Below are 24,256 nucleotides of genomic sequence, written 5' to 3'. Positions count from 1 at the left end.
ATGTACAACCAGTTAATGCTAAACATCAGCTGTGTTCATTAACCTAGCAGAGTGATCCCCTTGCGTAATAGAGAGGCACTTTATGAATGGGGCTGAGAGGAGAATGGAATACATTTGGAACATGTTGTCTCTCTTGAGAACCCACCTCTGCTGCCAAATCTAACAATATAAATATTTGCCTTTAATTCTTGCTTAAAGGTTTCCCAATTATTTTCTTCACTAATCAAAGACTTTAAACATATGCTTTGATTTACTTTTAATTTAATTTATGGGTTACGTATATTAAGATATACAGATTTTTTTCCATTTAACATCATTGTTAAATATAGAATATATTGTTAAAAATAGAATAGAATAGAATTCATTGTTAAATGGAAAAAAATCTGTAGAATTTAATTGTTTGTTGAAGGATTATATAATGGAAGCCCTCAAATTACATTATGAGTTATTGAAAATTTGATTTGTTCTAGAAAACAGTGGCCCCATTGTGTATCTTCTAATACCTCTGTTTGTGACTTAGCTTTTCATTATAGACCTGATGTGAAAAGAATCTGGACAGACAATAAAGGTACAGGCTGTTGTAATCAAGATATATTGGCTTATGATAATTTTCCATTACTGAGGGTACTGCCAGGAGCCAACTGGCTAAATTAATCATATTTGATTATAAGTAAACATTGACAATAGACTTTACAAGTAGATTGTTAGTATTTAAAGTCAACCTCATATATGCACTGAAGTCTATCAAAATAAATTACTAAAAAAAACTATGTTGCATCTGAATTTTTATTTTCTTAGAAGAGTTGCTTAGAATGTTCACAAGGCCATTAAAATGTTACAGACTATATTAAATTAATGCCTTAGGAAGAATTTAAATTATTTCATATCAACTATGTACTAGGCACTATAATTCTCTATTTTAATCAGAACTTCAATGAAGAATTATAAAAATAGGTAATAAAATTAGTTTACTTGTGGATAAAGTTATTTTTATTTTTATATTGTATTTTATTAATTGGGCTAGATTTTTGAAATTTAAAAATTAAATGCCCAAATTCTATAATGAATTATATGTATATTTTAAGAAACCAAAGATTATTTTCTGAGGTATGTTTAATTAAAACACATTCACTGATTCCATTTAACAAGTAAATTGTTGCTATGATGACTCTCTATCAGGTTTTCAAATATATTACCATCAGGGTTTCAAATATATATAATGATAGGAAGAATAAAAACTATAAACATGCCTTATATTTTCTTTGAGTGGCAAGTAATGTCTCAGGACCCACAATCGTATTCCAGGTGACTGTGATACATGAAAATGCAATAAGATAAATAGTTGACATTTCTTTTTTTTTTTTCCTATTTAGAGACTGAACCACATCATCATTTGAGATATATGCCTCCAATTTTTTTACTTAGGTTTCTGAAAAATGAGTCACAAGCAAATCCTCATTTTACAGTTCAATTATCCTAAAAGATTCTTTTTCCCATTTAAAAATATTTAGTCCATTTGTTGATGTGAAACAAAACAAGCTCTTTAATTGCTGACTTCTTAAATTACTTATTTTCTTAATTCAAGGAAGCCTTTAAAAAATTATGTAATGTCTTTTAAAAAGCATTTGATGTGCCTGTATAAATAGCTTAGTGGTCTGTTCAAGGTAGTTGTCTTTGATATATGAATATTTTCTGAAGAATATTTCTCTCTGAATTGAAACAAATGAGGGATAATAATTGTTTTTTTTATAGTGACTATTAAAATAATACATAATGATAGTCTTTGATGTCTGTATTTCCTTTGTGACTAAATAACCAGGAATAGCATTTAGTAAGTGTTCCAAATAATGGGTTAGAATTTTAATGCAGGAGATGGTCATTTGTGTTTTCTCATTCAGTGAGTCCATAAATCCTGAAGGCCAAATGAAATGGGGGATAGCAGTGCTCATGACTTGAGGGCAAAACTCTGGTGAACAAATTGTCATTTGATTCAAGAGCCAGAATGAAGAAATTCTAGTTTATCTAGTGCTTTGTCTGTGCCAAGCACCGTTCCTTGCATTCAGATCTCATTGTATGTGTGTGTTTGTGTGTGTGTGTGTGTGTGACAGAGAGAGTGTATATGTGTAAAATACAAAACAATCCTAGAGGTCACCATTACCCTAATTACAGGCAAGGTACTGGAGCTTATTAAGATTAAATAACTTTTCCAACATGACAGAATCAAAATCTGCCAGATTTCTGTCTAGAAAGTCCATGTTCTTTCTTCTATTATTGGGTTCCTCAAGAAGACACACAGAGGTGATGTAAAGAATAAGGGCACTATTGATATAGTTTGATTCATTCATTTGGTTCAGAAGAAAGAAAAATTGTCCTATTTATAAAATAAACTTGTGTAAACTAAACCAAATATTTAAGAAGGACCAATGTTTTAAAAAATTGTTTGCTTTCTGTCTCTGGAATTTCTATTTCTTGCAGATTTACTTATTCTTTTGCAGGACCAAAGTGGGATCCACTGTCTCTCACTAAATGCTGGTCTTTAGTGTTCTTCTCTTCAAGCTTTCTGGGTCATCTCATAAATGTACAGCCTTCAGACTATTTAGGAAATCAAAGAAAACCCAAAGCATGAAGCAGAGTGCCAAAATAAAAAAAAAAAAAAAGTTGTTTGGCTAAAAATGAGGAGGATTGAAGAAAGAATATAGATGTATACTGAAGATGAAGTTGAGGTGAAAACTATAATAGATATTAAATACAGTCATGCTTTATACAAAAACAACCTACAAAGGATTAAAGTCTAAATATCACTGTTTCATTTGGCTATGGAAGTACTTGGCATTCTTGCATTTCATTATTGTTGAAGCCTGACCAAATCTAGCCTTGTAATGAACCCTTTATCTTTATAAGAAATGAAAATTTAGTCCTCACCCCTTACAAAAACAGAGAAAACTCCTAGTTGACATTGGAGAAACAAAGACTTTCCTACTCTATTTGAACAAATTCTGGAAGTATCCATCTTTCTTCTGTAAAGGAAAGTAGAGTATAGAAAGGGGAATTACTTGTAGTAAAAATAAAACTTCTATGATGTAAGAATTGTTTTCCATTTCCACTTTTTCATTCTAAGAAGTTGTGGATTTATTACGTAGTGTAACCACAGTTTTTCCCTGCCATTCTAAGCTTATCCTGGAACTGAAAATTCCCTTTCTGACCATCATATTCCAGGAAAGAAATACATTTTTATGCTAAGGAATGGGTTTTCCTAGGACTGTTGATACACAAAGGACATTCAACCAAAGTATAAACCGCTGTGCCACCTCAAAAATGTTGTATAGGTAAAAGATTATCCAACCATTTTCTCCTGTTTTTCATTCATTAATTGGGTTCAGAGGTCTAGAGGAACAATCTTAGTAGGTAACCATGACCTGTGAACATGAAATCTTTTAGATTTACTTGGAATTAGGTAGATTTTAGCATTTTTAATTTATTTATTTACAGTTTTTAGTTACTTATATACATTAAAATGTACAAATTTTAAGTGAACAATTTGATGATTTTTGATAAATGTATATACCTGTGTAACACACGCTACTGTAAAGCTATAGAACATTTCCAACCAACCCCAAAATTTCTTTCATTCATATTTTTTCTAGTTAATCCCCTAACTTAAAGTCTTGACTTTTTTTAAATCATAAAGCATAAAGCAGCTTGATTTATTCTAGAACTTCATGTAGTTCTGTAAAACAGACAATATGAACATATAGTAGAACATACAGTATCTACTCTTGAGTCTTTCTTATTTTGCTGTGTATGGGATTAATCTATGTTGTTGCGTGTATCAATAATCATTCCATTTTATTGATGCATATGATACTTTTGTATTAATCTACCATACTTCCATACTTGTAAAATCCATTCTCCTGTTGGTGGATTTTGAGGTAATTTCCAGTTTGGGACTGTTATGGTTAAGGCTATAAGCATTATCATATTGGTCTTTTGTAATATGCTTTCATTTTTCCTGGATAAATACCTAGAAGTAGAATTGTTGGGATAAAGGGTAAGTGTACGTTTAACTCTATAAAAAAGTCAAATGGTAGTACCATTTTATATTCTTATCAGCAATGTTTGAGCATTCCAGTAACTTTACAATCCTCAACAACATATGGTGTCGATTGTCTTTTAATTTTGGCCACTTTAATGGGTGTTTTGTGGCATCTCATTGTGATTTGAATTTGCATTTTCCTGATGGTCAGTGATTTTGGCACATTTTCATCTACTGGTCATTTGTATATCTTACTTTATTAAAGTTTTCTTTAACCATTTGTTCTTTATGGAAGGTTGTTTTATTGTTTACTTGTAGACCTTTATATAAATTTGAAACTAGTTTTTTGTCAGATATATATAAATACTTACACATATTTAATTTGTTAATATATATTAATATATATATTTCAAAAATATTTTCTGCCAGTCTGTAGCTTGAATACTCATACTCTTAATAGTATCTTTTGATGAATATTTTTTAAATTTTGATGAAATCTAGGTCATTCATTATAAGTGGGCTCTCTCTCTCTATATATATATCTGGCCTCTACACTTCCTTTGATTTGTTTGTCTTGACTATGTCCTAAGACCTTGCTACATTTATTTATTTCTAGTGTTTTTTTTCTTTTTTTTAAATTTTATTTTATTATGTTATGTCAGTCACCATACAGTACATCATTAGTTTTTGATGTAGTGATCCATGATTCATTATTTTCGTAAAGCACCCAGTGCTCCATGCAGTACATGCCCTCCTTAATACCCATCACCGGGCTAACACATCTTCCCACCCCCCTCCCTTCTAAAACCCTCAGTTTGTTTCTCAGAGTCCATAATCTCTCATGGTTCGTTTCTCCCTCCGATATCCCCCCCTTCATTTTTCCCTTCCTTCTCTTAATGTCCTCCATGCTATTCCTTATGTTCCACAAATAAGTGAAACCATATGATAATTGACTTTCTCTGCTTGACTTATTTCACTTAGCATAATCTCCTCCAGTCCCATCTATGTTGATGTAAAATTTGGGTATTCATCCTTTCTGATGCCTGAGTGAGATTCCATTGTATATATGGACCACATCTTCTTTATCCATTCATCTCTTGAGGGGCTTCTCAGCTCTAGTGGGTTTTTTTAGATTGCTTAAGAATTTCTACAGAAACAGTAGTATCATTTGCAAATAAAGGCAGTTTATTTCTTCCTTTCCAATGACCTCCTTTTTTTTTTTTTTCCTCTATCTCATTCCACAGGGTAAGACTTTCAGTACAATGTTGAGTAGAAATGATGAGTAGACATCCTCATCTTGTTCTCAGTCTTAGGGGGAAAGCCTTAGATCTTTCACCATTTAGTATTAACTTAGCTGTAGTTATTTTGTTGTTGTTGCTGTTGTTATTATTGGTATGATACCCTTATTATACTGAGAAAATTTCTTTTGATTCCTAATTTGCTGAGAGTATTTGTTTTTAACATTAAATGAGTGTTGAATTTTGTCAAATAGTTTTCCTGCATCTGTTGTGGTGATCGCATAATGAGTCTCCTGTATTTTGTTGGAGTATATGGATTGATTTTTTTAGTTAATCTGGCATTCCTTAGATAAACCCCAGTTAGCTATACTGTATTGTTTTTTCTATGTATCACTGGATTCAATTTGATTATATTTCTTTGAGGATTTTTGCATTTAAATTCATGATGGATATTGGTATATGATTTTCTTGTAATGCTTTTATGATGTTATAATATTGAAGTTATGCAGGCCTTTTAAAACAAACCGAGAAGTTTTCTTTTCACCACTGTTTTCCAAATGATTTTGGTATCTAAGATTGGTATATTTGGGTTCATAAAGTATTTGATAGAGTTCATAAATGAAGCCATGGGAACCTGGAGTTTTCTTTGTGGAAAAAATTTTTAAACAACTTCAGTTATCAAAATATGTACAAATATCTCTATCATTCAACTATCTGTTCTATCTATCTATCTATCTATCTATCTATTCATTGATTGATCGATCTTATCTATAATTTATCTCCCTTTAGTGTACTGTGGTACGCAGAATAGCCACCCTCCCTCCTCCAAGGATATCTATGGCCTAATCCCTGGAACAATCCCTGGAATAAATTATATTACAAAACAAAAGGGACTTAGCAGATGCAATGAATGTTATGTACTTTAAAATAGGGAAATTAATTTGTATTATCAAGTGAGTCCAATCTAATCACATGAGTTGTTAAGAACAGAGAACCTTCTCTGGCTGCAGTCAGAGGATGTGGAAGAAAGGAAAGTCAGAGATTTGAAGCATGAGTCTTGTTGGCTTGAAGATGAAGTCAATATGCCAAGAAAATAGAAACCTCAGTCCTACAACCACAAGCAAGTGAGTTCTGCCAACAACCTGAATGAGCTTGGAAGTAGAATTTTCCTCCAGGTAAGAACCAACCCAGCCAACACATTGATTTTAGCTTTGTAAGGCCTGGGCAGAGTGAGCAGAGTACCCAGCTGAGTTATACTGTGTCCTGACTTCTGACTCGTATAGTTATTGGATGTTGTTTTAAACATCCATTATAGTAGCAGAAAACTAATTAGAGAACTAATTAGAAAACTAATTATGTACATATAAACTTTCTATTTCATCTTGGGTCAGTTTTGTTAAATTATATTTTTTATCTAATTTTTCAAATATACTGATGAAGTTATTCAAAATATTTTTGTTATTTAATTTTTCTAAGATCTATAATGATATCTCCTCTTTCATTCCTATTATTGACAATTTGAGTCCCCTCCCAACTATCTTACTAGATGTTTATCAATACCATTAATATCTTCAAATAACCAACTTTTGCCTTTGTTAGCTTTTTTGTTGCTTGTTTTGTATTTTATCGATTTGGGCTTTTTAAAAATAACTGTATTACTTATACTTTAGTAGGACCTTCTCTTTATCAGTCTCCTTAGAGTAGAAATTTAGATCACTGAGTTTAAATTTCTTTTTTTCTAATAAACATAACCATTTAAAATAATAAATCTCTCTTTAAGTACTAGTTTAGCTGACACAAATTTCTGAGTGTAGTATTTGCACTGTATTTTATTTCAAACTCTTTCCTCCTTTCTTTGTGATATTTTCTTTAATCCATGGGTTTAGAAGTATGTTGTTATTTTCCAAATATCTGCTTACTTTTCAGATATTTTATTGATATTGATGTCTAAGTAACTTCTTTTGCTTGCAAGCCAATGTTGATAATTTCTGTTCAAATGGCCATAGCTTTAGGAAGCTTATAGGGCTTGGAGAAAGAATATATGTACCAATTAGCACAATATGACTCTCATCTATGGTGTTTGCAATAAGAGATGGGTTTTCTTGGTTTTCTTTTGAATGTTGTAATTCATTGAGCACTTGTTTGAGTGGTAGGACTGATGAAAAGGGACAACAGGAACACAGTACACCTGGTGATGTGACTGCTCATTTATAACTGCATGGATGGGCTTGTTTCTTGTAGTAAATAATAGCAATAGCTTTTGAATGAAAAGCTGGGATGATTGTAACTAGCAAAGTGGCTCTGTAAGTCATTCTAATTGGTGGACCTGCACAGTATAGAAACATAAGTACATAAACTACTAACCCACCAAGTTTCTCAAGAACGGGATGTTTGCCGCTATACGTGACCGACTTGATGAATGGAATAAGGGAAGAGAAATGTCAGGATTTGTGAGAAATCTTTATAGCAAATCTCTGTAGGTATTTTTCAAGGGCTTACGTCTTTAAAATAATTTTTAATATTTTTCAATGTTTAATATTTTTACAATGTTTAATGTTTTAAAAATGTTTAGTGATAAAAATTCTTTAGGTAATACATATATTAATACTAAAATTTAGGCTTTTTTTCCCCCAGTGGGAATTTTTAGAGTATTTTACTAGGTATTTTTAAGAGAGGCTTTTCGTTATACCACAGAGTAGTGGGTATATCTATTCTGTTTAGTTTTTATTTTCTTCTCAGGAAGAGGTATTCTTACAAGAGATATTCTCTATTTTGTAATTTCTACATGGACACTGGCCTCCTGTAGCTATCAGTTGCTTTCTTATGAGTGAGGGGAAGTAAAGTCCAATTGTGTGTTAGTTTTAAAAATGACTGATGGAGAAAGTCAAGGCCAACTCCCACAGAGCTGAGCAGAACAGAGCCACATTTGCTCTGAGGACATGATTACTGCTTCTTACAATCCATACCTCCTCATACTCTGACAGAGACCTCACAGTGAGTTATATTACTGGCCCTTAGAATGTTATGGATCTTACCATAGCTAAGATAATTAACACACTGTTTCAGAAATCAGCTTATCTAAGCAGGCTGGGCATTCTAGAGTATAGACTTCTTTGCAAAGTCAACATTATGGTGATGAGATCTGTTGTCACTCTTGGCAGAAGGGGAGTCTGGTGAAGACAGCAACTGGTGGAGAGGGCTAGGATCCCATTTTCCACATCCTGGAGATCTCAGCTTAAATGTCAGATTACTCGGTCTCCTCTTACATCTATCCCTGACACCTTGACAATGTACACCTGCCCTGGCTTCCATGTGGACATTTGCTAACCCAATGAATTCTAAACCTGACTGGTCAAAACCACATGGGGTGCTTAAAAATTATGGATGCCTGGGCCCACATTGGCTATTTTAATTCTGCAGAATTCAGGTACATTTCCCTAGTTTTGGGAATCTCAGATCTAGTGTATCCTATGAGAATTTAGTTTTGTATTCCTGAATAAAAATGTATCCAACCAGAGAGAGCAGGTACTTGAGAACACCATGTCTGCTCTTTCTTGCTCCCAAGAAATGAGGAGAAAGCTTATGTATATTTTATCCATGTCCATGAGAAAAGTTTTAAATGATTCTTTACATTTTGTTGCTAAGAGAGGGTCCTTTTCATTTTTATAAACTGACAAATTGACATCTGCATATAGGAAGTATAGATGTCCAGAATACTTGATTTTTAAAATATTTTAATTTCAGTTTTGTTTTAAAAGAGTTGTATACAGGGAAAATGGTTTCTTGGCTATGTGGGGTCAGAGAGGGATGTGGGGCTTGGATTTTCAGCCATTCCCCCTGTTTGCATGGCCTAGTCAGGGTGACCAACATCTCAGCTTTATGGTTTTAGCTGAAAGTCCTGCAGTGTCCCATGAAATCCCTCAGTCTCAGGAAAACCAGGAGAGTTGGTCACTCTAGCCATACCACATAATCAAGACACCTGGCATCTCCAATCCCAAGGTCATTTCAGGCTCTGTAGGTTAAGAGTTCTTATGCAGACCTGAGATTCCCTTTTCTCTAGTCATTCACTTCCAAATCCCAAACTTGTGTTGCTCTTTCTTTTCTACTTCTCCTTTTCTATATGGAATTTCACTTTAGTGACAAACCCTTGCCATTGTTTTAGAAGGTTTTTGGGAAAGGATGGAGATAACCAGATAATATGCATGATATATATGTATATATGTTTGTAAGCCTCTTAATGAGTTCTCACCTTGAAATAATGATATTGTGGACTTTTAAAAATCTATTATTATTGCAGTATAATTGACATACAACATTGTGTAATTTTAAGGTATATAACATGTTGATTTGATGCATTTATATATTGTAATATGATTACCACTATGGAATTAGCTAACACCTCTATCAGGTCATATAACTGTCATTTCTTTTATATGGTGGTAACAATTAAGATCTAGTCTCTTGGCAGCCTTCAAGTGTATGTTACAGTATTGGTGTTTATGATGGTATTGTGGACTTTGATGATTTACCAAATTTAGTATCAGAAATTAGGTTGAACTTCACCTAAAGCCAACGCTAAAGCCACGTAAGAGGAGTTTCCCCACAATTCTTTTGCTATCCTGGAGCTTCCTTTCTCATGCTTTTCTTACCATGTATTACTCAAATTCTGCCCCCTTATGAGTCTAGACATGAAACTGTCTCCCAGTTTCTACAAAAGTCCATTCACGCCCAAGAGTTTCATGAGTTTAGTAACATTGTGTGGCCACAATGTCACAGGATAGGTCCTACCACAGGGCATATGGCCATTGGCCACACTCCCTTCCCCATAGCCTCTCCAGACCACAGAACGCTTCTATCTGTACACAGGCCTCAGCTTCTATCCTGAGAGGTATTTTGATGAGTGCTCTTTGTTCCATGTCATAGTATTTGTAAGGAAAGAGTTAGGTGTTTATCTCAGTAATTATGAAACTCTACAGAGTGGAAGTGTTGGGCATCAAACCTCATGTCCTCTAAGGTTAGGAAATGAGAGGAAGCATATTCTGTAAAATTGACCATTTCCATTTTCAGAGAGTAGTGTCAATGTTAGTTGGAGAAGAAAGTGAATGACTTTAATCAAGGATCTAGCACATGCCAACAATTTTACTTTGATGATCTTACTACAATTCCTATTTTATAGGTAAGGAAATTACAGTTTAGCATAGTTTAAAAAATAACAAAATATCAAAAACCTTCACCAAGTTTACACAAGTAGCACACTTGGGATTCCTTCTCAGGCAGCCTGACCATAGAGTATGTGCTCTTTACCCATATTCACATCACACCAAGAATATAAAATTTTATTTTCACAGATGTATCTGCATGTACATAATTTCAGAACTGCTAGCAAAGAAGTGGAATCTTGTTTTCCAACCTTTCTTCATGCTGTGATTTATAAGGCATGGATTACTAGTAGCTACTATCAGCATTGCAGGACTGCACTAATGACCCTCTGGCTTCAGCATTCGTGAGGATGTGCAGGCACTGCTGGGACCAGGGCTCTACTTTATTGCAGCTGTCAGGATTACATCCTACCAATCTGGAGAGCTCTCCCAGCCATGTGGTTCCCTTCCCAGAAAACCTTGTTTACACTCTTCTCTCTGTGGACTGGGCATCCCCTTTACTGTGCTGCTGCACAGCCCCCATACAGGCTCCCTCTCCCTCTGGGATCCCTCTGTAACGATAACAGGAGTGAACTCCAGCGTGGGCTGGAGAACAGTGGTCTTCGATACTAGTAGGAATTGTTTTTACATGGTTTGATACACTGCGTTTTTCTATATACATCTAGATTTCCAAGATTAAAAAACCATTATAATGAATTTTAAAATATATCAAGATTAGATCATGCCTTTCTTCAACAAAGGAATACATTTTTTTCTAGAAGCAAAGAGAAGTATCCTTACCTCCTCCAATATTTTCCTCTGTGGTTGGAATTTGAGGCTTGCTAGTTTGGTGAAGAGAAGAGTGAACTAGCTGAACCCAAATGTGTTGAAGAACACATTTGGTCCAGGTAATGAGGGCTCAGTACACATGCTGAGAGAAATCAAGATAACCTATTGAAAAACAAGGACTCCTCTACCAAAATTTCCTCTTAAATACTCTTACCTTAATTTCTTCTTCAGAATGGGGATAATGACTTCTGGCTTCCACTCCAGTGCATAAGGAGCTTGGAAGTTGTTACTCCCATCCTCACATAAGAAAAAAACTAAACAAAATGAAAATTACCAACTCTTAGATTCATCAGAGAATTGAGGTCACAGAAGAATGCTGCCCCTTAGATGGGAGAGAACAATAACCTGATAAAGAAAATCACAAATTCCTGGAACAGAAACTCCCATGAGAACCACTACTGGGGTAGGAAAACCTGAACTGTAATTGATGAGATTCTGGTGGCTCAGGGTGGACAAGTCCAACAGATAAAAGCTCCAGGGGTGCAGTTTGGGGGAGGGCACACTTGTGTGAATTTTTCCCTCAGGACCCCTGTCAAGTTCTCTCAGTGAGGGCTAGAGAAAATCCCCTCATGCTTCTGGCAGGGAGAGGGAGAAGGAGCCCTTTTTAAATACACGCAGAGCATACTGTTTTGCTAACATGGGGGTACTAATAGATAGTGATATCTTGGGGCAGTGACAGGATCAGGTGTGATCATGTGTGGAAAGCACGCAGTACAGTGCCTGTCAGGGCTGTTATTGTGGTGATTTTACCATCTTTCTGTACATAAGCTGAAAGTTTTACTCATCTACAAGAGAAGCTATCCAGGAGATGGGGATCCAGAGATGGGCTGAAAGGAGTACTGTAAAATGTAGCTTAAGCAACGCCTTTAAAATATACAGTGATTTACATCTTGGAAGCATTAATATCATTTGGCATACCGTCATATACATTCTCCTGTGAGTCCTGTGAAAGTGTAATTCACTCCCTGCTGACACAAAGAAAAGAGACAAGGGCAATTTCTGAATGCTGCCCTACTTTTCCAGGCCCTTTGCTTCAGAGCCAGAGTTCGACTTTGAATTATCTAGTGCCTTGGCTGCTTCCAGTTTCCTGGACAGCATCTTCTGAGCTCAGTGGTGATGTGTCCACAGCAACATGAGCGATGTTTTATTGCTTCTCCCCTGGCTCATTTCAGAGCCAAGAGCAGCAGACAACACACACACACACACACACACACACACACACACACACACACGGAGAAATTGCTGGCTAGAGACTGCAAAGAGCATCACAATTCTGGTCCATTCCGAGAGACAAACAGGGAGGCAATGAATTGCACAGACCAAGACCTTCCCCAGGAGAAATCATCTGGGGGCCAGATGACAGACATTTGGGAACCCTAACTTTTCATATTTTCCTGGTTGGTTTTAAAATTTTAGTTTTGACTTTAGAGCTCTCAGGAATAATTATTTTTATTATGATTTTTCTTTTTTTCCCAGGCAACAATGATAAAGATTTGAAACTACTTGATGTATTTCTGTACTTCCAATACATGCACCCCATCCTCACTTTCATCCTTCCAGTTTCAAAGAACTGCATGTCCTTTTCTGGATAATTTACCCTCGTTCATCTTCCCATTGACCCTCAGGCTGATAACACTAGAAGTAGTGGGAATGTAGTACATTTAAAATGACTTCTTTTTGTTTTTCTCATGAGATCCACAAAATAGCTTAGTGTAGTTTAGACTCTTAAGTGCCCAGAGGAATCCCTGAAAGTAATTTGCTTTTCCCATTTATTTTGAAAAACAAATGTCAAAAATTCTGAAGTAGTCTGTGATTGCATGTGTTAGTCAGAAGTAATCTGTTTGGTCCCTAGTCAGTAGGACTTCTGGGGAAACTAGAATTGAAATTAAAACTGGCACATCAATTAAATCCAGGATCTGTTCACCTGCTGTTGAACCAAGGCACATCTAATGGTTTCCAGTGCACCAAGTCCCAGACATTAAGGCTTTGCTTTAAGTTTGCCAAATTCCTTGATGACCTATTGTAGAGGTCTCATCTATAGATTTATATATATTCAATGGGGTAAAAGGTTTATTGTTGTTTGTCTACAAACTGATTAGCATTTTTATCAGAGCCTTAAATGAATATGTAAAATGCATACTGATCAAACTTAGGAATGGCATAAATCTGGAAGAGATAACCAATGTTTTTGATGAAAGGACATAAAATTATCAGATCAGAATTGAATTGTAAATCAAAACAAACGAGGAAATGTAACAGGGTACATATAAAGGTTGGCATTTCCATTAAAAAAAATCAATTGCCCAAGTATAGAATGGGGATAGGGGAGACCTATGTTTATTACAGTTGATGTGAAAAATGTCCTGAGCATTTGAGGAGACCTAATTAAGTGAGCTGTGATAAAATATAATAGTCTCATTTTACTCTGCACTACTGTATCTGGAATATTGTGACCAATTTCGGGAGCCACACATGGGTCTTTGACATCTGGAGAGATGTCAGTTAATCTAACAGGACATGGGGGATTTTTCCGACATGACTTGTGTGGGGAAAAGTGTAAGGCAGTTGGGATCATCCAAGTGAGAGAAAGTGTATGGGGCTGTGATTTGTTCCTTCAGTCACCTGAAGTTCTCTCAGATGGGAGAGGAATCAACTCCCTTGATTTATAAGGCAGAATCTAGAACACATGGGAAGAAGCTATAGGGAAGGAGATTTTAACTTTAAGAAAGAAATTTATAAAAATTGCAGTTGTTCAGCAATGGAATATGGTACTTCACAACCTCGTAGTAAACTTTTTGTCACTCTGTGTGAAGGGCCTGGCTAGAATACTAACTTGAGATGCTGAGATGCCAGCAGAAGGAACTCTTGGAATGAGTAGAAAGTTGGACTACTTTGAAGATTCTTTCCAACTCCCTGATTTTTTTTTAATTAATTCAAGATTAATGCAATTTAAAGAGTCATCTTTTTTTCAAGAGTTATCTTTTATATATCTTTTATGAAATCTGATTTACTTTCTGGGAGGTTACTTCATATGTACTCATGTTTTCAAATATCAGCTATATTTTTCCATGAAAACTATGAAAATGTTCACACGACTTAGTATTTCGAAGTGTCAATAAATTGACATAATGAAGACAAGTGTCTTTGACATTCATATGCTGTCAAACCACTTCATTTCCATTCTCAGTAAGATTAGGGAAGTTTCTTTCTCAATCCTCTGGGCCAGGATGTATTTCATCATTCTGAATTTTAATGAAAGACCTATGCATTCCCAATGCACATTTTTTTTTTTTTTGGTTCTTTATGAATCTTACTGGGTATATAAATCAAGAAAGAGTTAAAAAAATTATCTCCAAGAATAGCATGTTAGGAAACTCTTCTAATTAGTCCTGTAGAGGCTCTGGATACACCTGTTTACCAGCTTTGTCCTCCTTCATCCTAGACACGTTCTGTGCTCCCACCACCTTCTTTGCTGCTGACACCGCAGGGTCTATCAGCCCTTGAAATTAAACATCTTCAATTTCTCATGCCAGAGAAATCCCCAATATGGTTTTCTCCATCTAAATCTCTATAACTATATTCAAAAAGTCTATATGTTGATGATGTTGATATTGCTGCAGGTTTTGTAATCCACTTTTGGAATAGGACTTGGGATTGATAGCAGCTGTCGGTCACATTTTCTTGTGAGGCATCCTGGAGATCCACAGGACTCAGTTGGATACCACCCTATAGTGATGGGATGCAATATATGGTAGGCTATCAGGCTGAGTATGGGCAGCTCTAGGAAGGTTGTAGTGTCTATTTTCTGACTGTGGCTTAGCTGAACATTCTTAACCCAGAACCTAACATCTGGGCTGGTTCATATAAAAGATCTTAATAAAGGCCATTTGCAGGCTTGGCTGAACTTAGCACTTCCATAGGGAGGAGGGTTGTATTAATTGGTGAAAGGACTATGTCTGTGGGAATGGGGGTGCCACATGAAACAGTTTCCTGACTTTCTGGGGCTTCAGAAGTCATCAGAGCAAGACATCGTTGTTCAAACTTATAGTCCACAGTTATAATCCTGTTTTTGTCCTTGGCTGGCTGCTTGTGTTGGGGGAGGTTTACTTTAGCATGTAGATGCCTGGCCCAGAAGGGAAAATCATAATATCTGCCAGTTGTCGTGGCCCAGTTTCGCTCACCAGCACTCATTCCAAGTTATAATTATTGAAGACATCGGTGTGGTTACATGGACTTAAAAAGACAAATGCTTAAGCTGGTATTTAATAAGTGTGCAATGCAATTAAAATTTGTATTGCCCTTAAATTTAATAATACATACAGATTTTCTGTTTGTCCTTATTCTTATATTCTTATACATATAATTGTGTTCCCTTACTGGCACTAAGTATTTGCAGAAAGAGGATATGTTTATCTCACCATCTCCTTTTCCCCCTTTTCCCCCTTTGCCTTAATTGTTTATAAACACAACGCATGTGACTTCAACAGCTGATGTTGTCTTAGATGAGGTTGAGCACTATTTACTGTTTCAAGCATTCTACTATTTTCTTAGGCTTCTCTCTTGGCCACCTTCCCCAAGAGAAAGATAATTATTGATCAGATTTTATTGGAAATGAAAAAAAGACTATCTGTCTAGGCTAGCACTGCCCAATAGAATTTTCTGCAGTTATGCCAGTGCTCTGTACCTGTCTGTCCAGTATTGTTGCTCCTGGCCACCTGTGGCTATTGTCTATTGTGCACATGAAATGTGGCCAGTGTGACTAAGGAACTGAATTTTAAATTTTATGTGATTTTAATTAATTTAAATATAAGGAGGTATTTGTGACTAGTGGCTACTATGTTGGGGTATGTTGGATACCACAGCAATTGCCAAAGAATTCATAGCATCAGAAAATGTAAGTAAATGCACTAATCAGTGGGATTCACCATCTAAACACTTCTTTTGAGCCGAATGGCACTTAGAAGTAATGCAGCATCACTGGGTGCCAGGGTGGCTCAGTTGGTTGAGTGTCCTACTCTTGGTTTTGGTTCAGGTCATGATCTCAGTATCATGGGTTCGAGCCCCACCTTAGCTCCACGCTTAGCCCAGAGTCTGCTTGAGATTCTCTCCCTCTCCCTCCCCTTTTGCTCCTCCCCCTGCTTGCTCTTTCTCTCTCTCTGTCCCTAAAATAAATGAATAAAATCCTTAAGAAGTAATGCAGCATCAACTTTGGTGATATTAGGTGATCATCAAAAAAGTGAGAAAAAAATCAACATCCATATAAAGCATTTATAATTAATAATAAAGATCATTCTCTATGCTATGCTAGGTGCTTCACATATCTACTTTACAGATATATCATCTATTCTTTTACAAATGTTCCAAGTTAGATAATATTTTTTTCCCATTTCATGTAAGAGAAAAAACTGAGACACACCATTTTAAAATAATAAACCAACCCAAAGTCACACAGCCAGGAAATGGTAGAGCCTAGGTTTGAACCCAGCTAGGATTCTTCAGTGTTGCATTTCATAATGAATATTTCCTACACTGTCTTTTAGAGCACATGTGCATATTTCCCTAGTCATCATTGAGAGCTAGGGTAGAGGTTAAGAACGTGAGCCCTGTCACGACATTACCTGATTTGAATTCTGTCTTCTACTACTCATCACCTGTGTGAACTTGAGCACATTACTTAATAACTCTGAGCCTCAATTTTCTCATTTGCATATGAACCTACTTCATTGGGTTGTTGTTAGGGTTAAATAAGTTTCTCACAGTGAACTATAAATACTTGCCATCCTCATTTTTAATTTGAAGGGACTGCCATTTATTTTAGGATGTTGCTTTAATGTGATGTTAATAGATGAAATAGATACATGCTTTGGGTGCACTTTCCTAGGAAATAAGAGAGACTCTAATATTCAGATAATTCAGTAAGAAACACCCTGCTGTTCAGCCACTTTGGTGTGTCTGTCACTGGGATTATAAAGTTTCAGAGCCCACATGCTCTGGCCAGTTCCTCATATCTTTGCTTTTCATGTAACCCTTATAGATGTCTCCTTTGGTGTCTTTGATTGGTTCTGAATGCTGAGCAGTGACAAACACCAACACAGCTGGAAAGAGCTGTAAGATTTGCTGTTCTGTCTTCCAGCAGGGAATTATTGCCATGGATACCAGCATCAGAGGAAAACTGGGGAGGATGCTCAACTGGTCTCCTGAGTGGTCTGACATCTGTTTCTGGCAAGGCCAATAATGAATGTGCTGCTAGCTTCATATCAAATGGAAGACTGATCCACGTCTCTCTCTTGCTCACTCTCTTTTTTTTAACCACAGATGGCCTCTTCCCAAGATGCCCGGTATGGCCAGAAAGACTCCTCTGATCAGAACTTCGACTACATGTTCAAATTGCTCATCATCGGCAATAGCAGTGTGGGGAAAACATCTTTCCTGTTCCGTTATGCAGATGACTCCTTTACATCTGCATTCGTCAGCACAGTTGGGATAGATTTCAAAGTAAAAACGGTATTCAAAAATGAAAAGAGAATCAAGCTTCAGATTTGGGTAAGTGACTTTGAAATGACAATGTTCTTCAGTCTAGGGCATTGAACATAGATGTATTTAAGGGAAATGCTTTCTGCCTTGTTCTGTCCCCATGGCGTCCATAGGCTCCATTTCCAGGTTCTTTGCTTGGAAAATTCTATTCTGTTTCAAAGACAGTAGAGTGATGCCTCTTTAAGGTATGGAGGCTAAATTATGCCTTGTTGTCAAGTGATCCTTCTTAGAGTCTTCAGAAGAAAGGAAATCCAAATATGTGTTGTGCTGGTGGTAGAAGGAACAATCAATGAGAAGCTACGCTCTGCCTTTTATCATCTGTATGACCTTGAACAAGTCTGTGCAGCCCTCAATTCCACTTTTGTAATCTCCAAAATAGGCAAAGTCAATCTAGCCTTTTAGGTCATAGGAAGCATGCTCTCCTGGGCACTATAAAGAAGAAGGTAAATGATCATACATAGAGAAAACTTAGGTTTGGTCCCTTTATAAAGCTCCAGATAAAACTTTGAACGTGGTCTAGACTGTTTTCTCAGCTCTATGAGTTATGTTTATGCGCACAGACAAAACAAAACAAAACAAATGAAATAAAATATTTACTTTAAACAGGGTTTTCCTCTAAGCAGAAGATTTCCCAATAAGTTTTGAGACCATTTGGCTAACTTTCTGCCTCTTTCCACGGCTGCAGAAGATCAAAATTTCTTCAACTAAATGTTGGGAGAGAACTAGGAGAATAGCAAGTGAGAAACAGAAAAAAAAATGTATGTGGGTAATAGGTTCAAGGTAATATAAGAATGAAATGAAAATTAGTCATACCATACCAAGAGAGAATTATGTAGTAAGCATTTTTTTTTGTATATCATGTAATATATGGGTACAATGGTGTGGAACATTTCCACTGTAAGTTTTGACTCCTTTTTCCTGTTTATTTGTGCCTCTGCCACTCAAACTGACTTGAGCTATAAAAAGGCATTTGCTCCCAAGAGGTGTTTTCTATCTTCTTCTGAGACATTTCTGATATCTACTACCATTTTGTGCTGGCCCCAGGGTTGATCTTTAGCACTGATGATAAATCTCCTTCCTCAAATAGGGAGAGTTGAAAGAAAGATAAATCCCAGAGTGCAGCATTTAAACTTTTCTAAAAAATAAATAACACTTTATTAAAATATCTGTATAAACTGAGTGACCTTTAAGTATCTTAAAGCTCTTAGGAGTAAATTTAAAGATGTAGGTATGTACACAGACAGGTATCCTTTTAGGAAGTTTGCAATAGACTCTTACTCTTTTTCTTCTTTTAACTCTGGAGTCTTCCAAGTCTAATTAGAACTGGTGTTAAGAGCTTGGAAAAGTAGTCCCCTTCACTACTCTTCCAGTCCCCAAAGTCATTTTTGTTGAGAGGGTCCCTCTTTGGAACTTAAACACACAGTTCTGTCCATGGAGACAGAAAGAGCTATGTTCATTGCTTCACATTTGGGTCCTGATTTATTTTCTTCCTTTTGAGCTTTAGGCAACCCACTGTCATATCGAAATAACTTTCATATATATTCAGGTTTAAGAAAGCCCCTTAACTCTGATAAGCTTTGGTGAATTGAAAATTAAATTAATTTTGTAACCAGACATCTCTCAATTCTCTGACCGTGTTTTTTCTGCTACTAAAAGAACATTCCTTTGGCTGACAGCTCCTAGTTTCTCCTCACTGCTTTATACCTTACAGATGCTTAAAGATGGTCATTGTGATCATTTATGTAAAACATCAACATAGTCTAATAATCTCTAGCAACTTCTCAATCTAGGTTTTTAACAGAAATGTAGTGGTACATAATTATCTGTTCTTAATGTAAAACAGATATATTTCAAATAATATAAATGGTTTTTGAGAATTATAAAGTATTTCGTATTTACAAATGTATTTTCTTCAAAACACTCAATGCCAGTACCAGACCAGAGCTGATTCATTGACCTTTCTGGGGCGGTTGAAATGAAGTTACTTCTGTGCAAGTCTTACTCATGGATGAAAATTGCTCTTCTTTAAGCCACCCTAAGCTTAACTCAGATCTTTCAGCTGCCTCCACACTCATACTTCCTCATGCTTCTCACCTCCCCATCCCTTTACTCAAAAAGCCCTGACATACAACTCTCTTTAAATTTGTCTCTAATCTTCCATAATCCACCATTCTTCCAAAACCTCCAACTCTCTTCACAGCCCAGTTCAGCCCAGGACTTCATTCAAGGGCTTCCATTCTCCTATTACGTGGATGTCCACACTCCCTCAGGGGTCAGCCACTCAGGAATCCTCCACCTTGCCCTCTCCTTAGTCATAACAGTAGTTTGATGGCCACTGTTATCTTCATAATTAAAGCTGTCTCATTTCTTCCTCTTTAGGGTTATTAGGAACTCTTAATGTATCTATGATTCTAGGGATATGAATTTGGGTTTTATGCTACTGTATACCAACTGGTCTACTAGACTGTGAAACATTCAAAAGAAGTACTATAAAAAGATTTTGTGCTCACTGAACTTATAGTTGGTTGGAAAAAGAAATTAACATTCATGGAGTAATTATAAACTTCTATAAGCAAATACCAACTGTATAAGTATTATAGGTAACTGGCATTTATTGAACATCTGCCATATGCCAGGCATTATCTTTGCTTTAGCTCTAATTCCCACAACAATCCAACTTTGCATTTATTATTATTATTCTTATTTGCCTTGAGAAATCTGAAGGTGAGACAAGTTTAGTAGCTTGCCCAAGATCATGTGATGAGTGGCTGATTTCAGGATGGGTCTATCAGGTACTAATGCTTGGGCTTGTTCCCCTTTACCAAGCTGCCATAATTAAGAAGTCTTCTTGAATATGGTGGTGTTTTTTGAATATGGCAATCTTAAATGATGGCAACCTTAAATGAAGAAAATTTTGAAAAAGTTTGGCCATTTTAATGAATTTAGGTATGCCGAGGATGATAGGATAAAGAGTAATAGGGTAAAAACAAACAAACAAACAAACAAACAAATACCAAAACCCAAAAGAGTAATAGGGTGGTATGCCTAAGTATAGGTATAACTATAGTAATTCTAGGGATCTTTGCTTTATGCTGTCATGTAAGTATATTGGAAAATATTTAGCTGTGTACAGTTTTTAGCATTTAACCATTTTAACAAATCATTTATTTGGGAATATACTTGGCACTGATGATTTTTTATCTCATAGTATTTTAATAACCTATTAACTATTTTTCCCAGCTTATGGTATTTTTATGTACTTACATTAATTTGTAACTGACTCATTTGGGTATCCACAATCATCTTAGCTTATACTACAAAGTCTGTTCCTCCTCAAACTTCTGACACCAAATGTGTGGGTTTTCTAGACCAGTCAATTCTTCAGCTCTCTGTAGACATCAACTAGCTGTCCTACAATTTAATTCAATTCTGATACTAACTATGTGGAGTTAGCACAGACCCCAGAGATAAAGGGCCCCGTTCTGCCACACTGCCCTCTCTCACTTCAGACTCCACTCACAAGTCTGGGCTACCTATGCTTCTGATTCTGACCTACAAGCTCTAAATTGGGGGGTCCCATTACTCCACCCCTCAGAGTCGATAATTTGTTAGAATAGCTCACAGTTCACTTACTATTACCTGTTTATTATAAAGGATAGAACTCAGTAGCAGCCAAACAGAAGAGAAGAATAGGGCAGTTTCAGGGAAGGAGGGTAGACGCAGCTTCCATGCCCTCTCTGGGCATGCCATACTCCCAGCACCTTGATGTGTTCACCAACCCAGAAGCTCTCCTAACCTCATCTTTTAGGATATTTATGGAGCTTCTGTTACATCAGCATTGTTGATTAAATCATTGGCTATTGGTGGTTAACTCAGTCTCCAGTACCTCTCCCATCCCAGAGGCTGGGGTTGGGGTTGGGGGCTGAAAGTTCCATATCTTTACCCAGACAGGCTGAGGTTGTTGATATGATTCTGATTACTTTATTAGTTTTAAACTGTCCATGAATAAGACTATTTCCAGGTTAGGAAACCAAGACATAGGGAGGATAAATATTTGGCCTTACCTTACAATCAGTGCCAGAGCAGGTCTCCCACTAGTTGAGCCAGTCTGATTGCTACTATACCAAGTTCACTGTCAAGTCAAGGTAAGTGCTACGTTGTGACCACTGTGATGAATCTGCTTGGTTGCCAGTGGAATCCACCAGGCACAGGAACATCAAACTTGAGGCCAGATTTCAAGTAGTATTTCTAATATATCAGGAGGAGGAGCCTGGGTAGGAAGACTCCCCTGTTTTCCTCTTAATGGTTTGCTTTTTGCCTGTGCTGCATAGGAGTTTTCTGAGTCTACAAACTGGATTGCTCACTGGATTTTTAACAGTCCACATTCAAATAAAGCATTTTAACAGATACTAGAAAACACTGACATTTCTTCCTGGGCATGTTACACTTCCTCTGTGTCGAAGTTCATTACAGCCTTGGAATAAATATCATTGTTAATTTGTACTTAGTTACAAACTTTGTATTCCATTAATATATTTATGAACCCCTTTATCCTTCACTGAGTTAACATTTCTAATTGCATTTTTATTTTATTATCATTTTTATGATTCTCAAATCAAAAATTTTGAAAATTTTAGAGATTCCAAGTACTTGGTCTGATTCTTTCTTTTCTTTTCTTTTCTTTCTTTCTTTCTTTTTTTTTTTGTATGTCTGCTTAATGCTATTATGAATATATTGGAGAGAATTTAGTGTGGTTTTTCACTTTAATTGGAGAAAACTATTTCACAGCTGGGGTCTGTATAATTTTGCTTCTAATTTTAAAAATAGTTTAGCTTTGAGAAAGCCTATATAGGTGGATGTCTTCCCAATGAGAAGATTGAAAAATAATAGAGCATCAATCACTAAGATGAATATCACCTGTATTTATTTTTAGTATCTAGATTACTAGTATGAGAGCATTGAGGCTTATAGCAATTTGCAAAGCAAGAAGTGCTGGCAATTATTGAAATTAGACTCTGTAGATAGCCAGACTTGACAGTGTGGTTCCCCTGAATAAATGGCAACTTTCCTTGTTTAAAGAAAGCACATGGGTATCCTTTTTCAGTTGGGTCTGCATTATTTAAGTCTAAAAATCAGAGTTCACTCTAACGAATGAAGACTTAACTTGAAAAAGCCGTAGCTTATGGGGAGGGTATGTGCTATGGTGAGTGCTGTGAATTGTGTAAGACTGTTGAATCACAGACCAGTACCTCTGAAATAAATAATACATTATATGTTAAAAAAAAAAAAAAAAGAAGAAGAAGAAGAAGATAGCAGGAAGGGAAGAATGAAGGGGGGTATCAGAGGAGGAGGCGAACCATGAGAGACTATGGACTCTGAAAAACAAACTGAGGGTTCGAGAGGGGAAGGGGGACAGGGGATGGGTTAGCCTGGTGATGGGTATTAAAGAGGGCACGTTCTGCATGAAGCACTGGGTGTTATACGCAAACAATGAATCATGGAACGCTACATCAAAAACTGATGATGTAATGTATGGTGATTAACATAACATAATAATAAAAAAAAATCTGAAAAAAAAAATGAAAAAGCCATAGCTTAGTTAGGTAATAATAGGTTTAAATGGGCCGGGGGTAGGTAAGCAGGAGGCAGAGGGCATTACTGTTTGCATTGCCCTTTATCACTCCTTGTCTTTCAGCTTCCTCTCTTCCTCTCTTCCTCTCTCCCCATCTCCCTCCCTTCTTCATTTCTGAAGCTCTGGCCAGGCTGACTTAATTGGAAACTGATTCTCAGCATGTTCAGAGTCTAGGGCTGCCGCACACAGATACACACAGTTATACAGTGGTCAAGGGCACCAGCCACAGGGTCAAGTGGGGCTGTTCTCCAGCTGGAGTGCCACTTGTTAAGACTTCTGCTCTCCCTGACGGGCACCTTTTCCTTTTCACAAAGGTGCCATCTGTTTGTCAAATATGTGCTGCTGGACCACATGCAAGTAAAGGGGATTCTGATTCCATATAGTGACCGTGTTGCAGGGTGTAACTAGTTAGAATCTAATACAAGAGAAGACTCGGAAACCCAGAGAAAGCTAACAAGCCCTGCTTCCCTAGGCATGGAGGAAAACAGTGTTTTAAGGTTTTATTATCATTTAAGTATGGCAGGGCCAACAGATCTGGAGACAACTGCCATTGAAAACATAGTTTGTTATACTCATGGATGCATGAGTCTACTCAAGAGAAGGAGGCATGGGCTGGGGGGCCGAAGGGGAATGAGGGGAATCACCAGGGTGGGTCAGGAGGTGGGTGGGTGTGTGTGACAAGAGCCTCTATTGTGGTTTCTGTGGTGGGAATGGGTACAGCAGGGTCAGCAGGTTTAGGATTGTTAGTTTGAAGAATTTCAGCAGACCCTGGGGGGCATAGATGCTGTCCCTGGTTTTCTGGCACCTGGCCCTGGGGTGATTAGGGTAGGTG

At 36.6% G+C, this 24,256-nt stretch overlaps 1 protein-coding gene across 3 annotated transcripts in view; it reads left to right on the top strand.

The window, feature by feature from the left end:
• Positions 1-24,256, top strand: part of RAB3C (RAB3C, member RAS oncogene family) — a 343,707-nt gene that overhangs the window by 60,810 nt on the left and 258,641 nt on the right. For all 3 annotated transcript variants that reach the window (XM_078067302.1, XM_078067301.1, XM_078067300.1), the window contains one exon: positions 17,574-17,801. In XM_078067302.1, coding sequence (XP_077923428.1) covers positions 17,574-17,801 — 228 coding nt within the window. The remainder of the gene's footprint in view (positions 1-17,573; positions 17,802-24,256) is intronic.

The sequence above is a fragment of the Halichoerus grypus genome, chromosome 2, assembly GCF_964656455.1.
Source record: "Halichoerus grypus chromosome 2, mHalGry1.hap1.1, whole genome shotgun sequence".
Lineage (NCBI taxonomy): Eukaryota > Metazoa > Chordata > Mammalia > Carnivora > Phocidae > Halichoerus > Halichoerus grypus.
The sequence above is the reverse complement of the archived record's forward strand: the minus strand, read 5'-3'. Positions and strand labels throughout refer to the sequence as shown.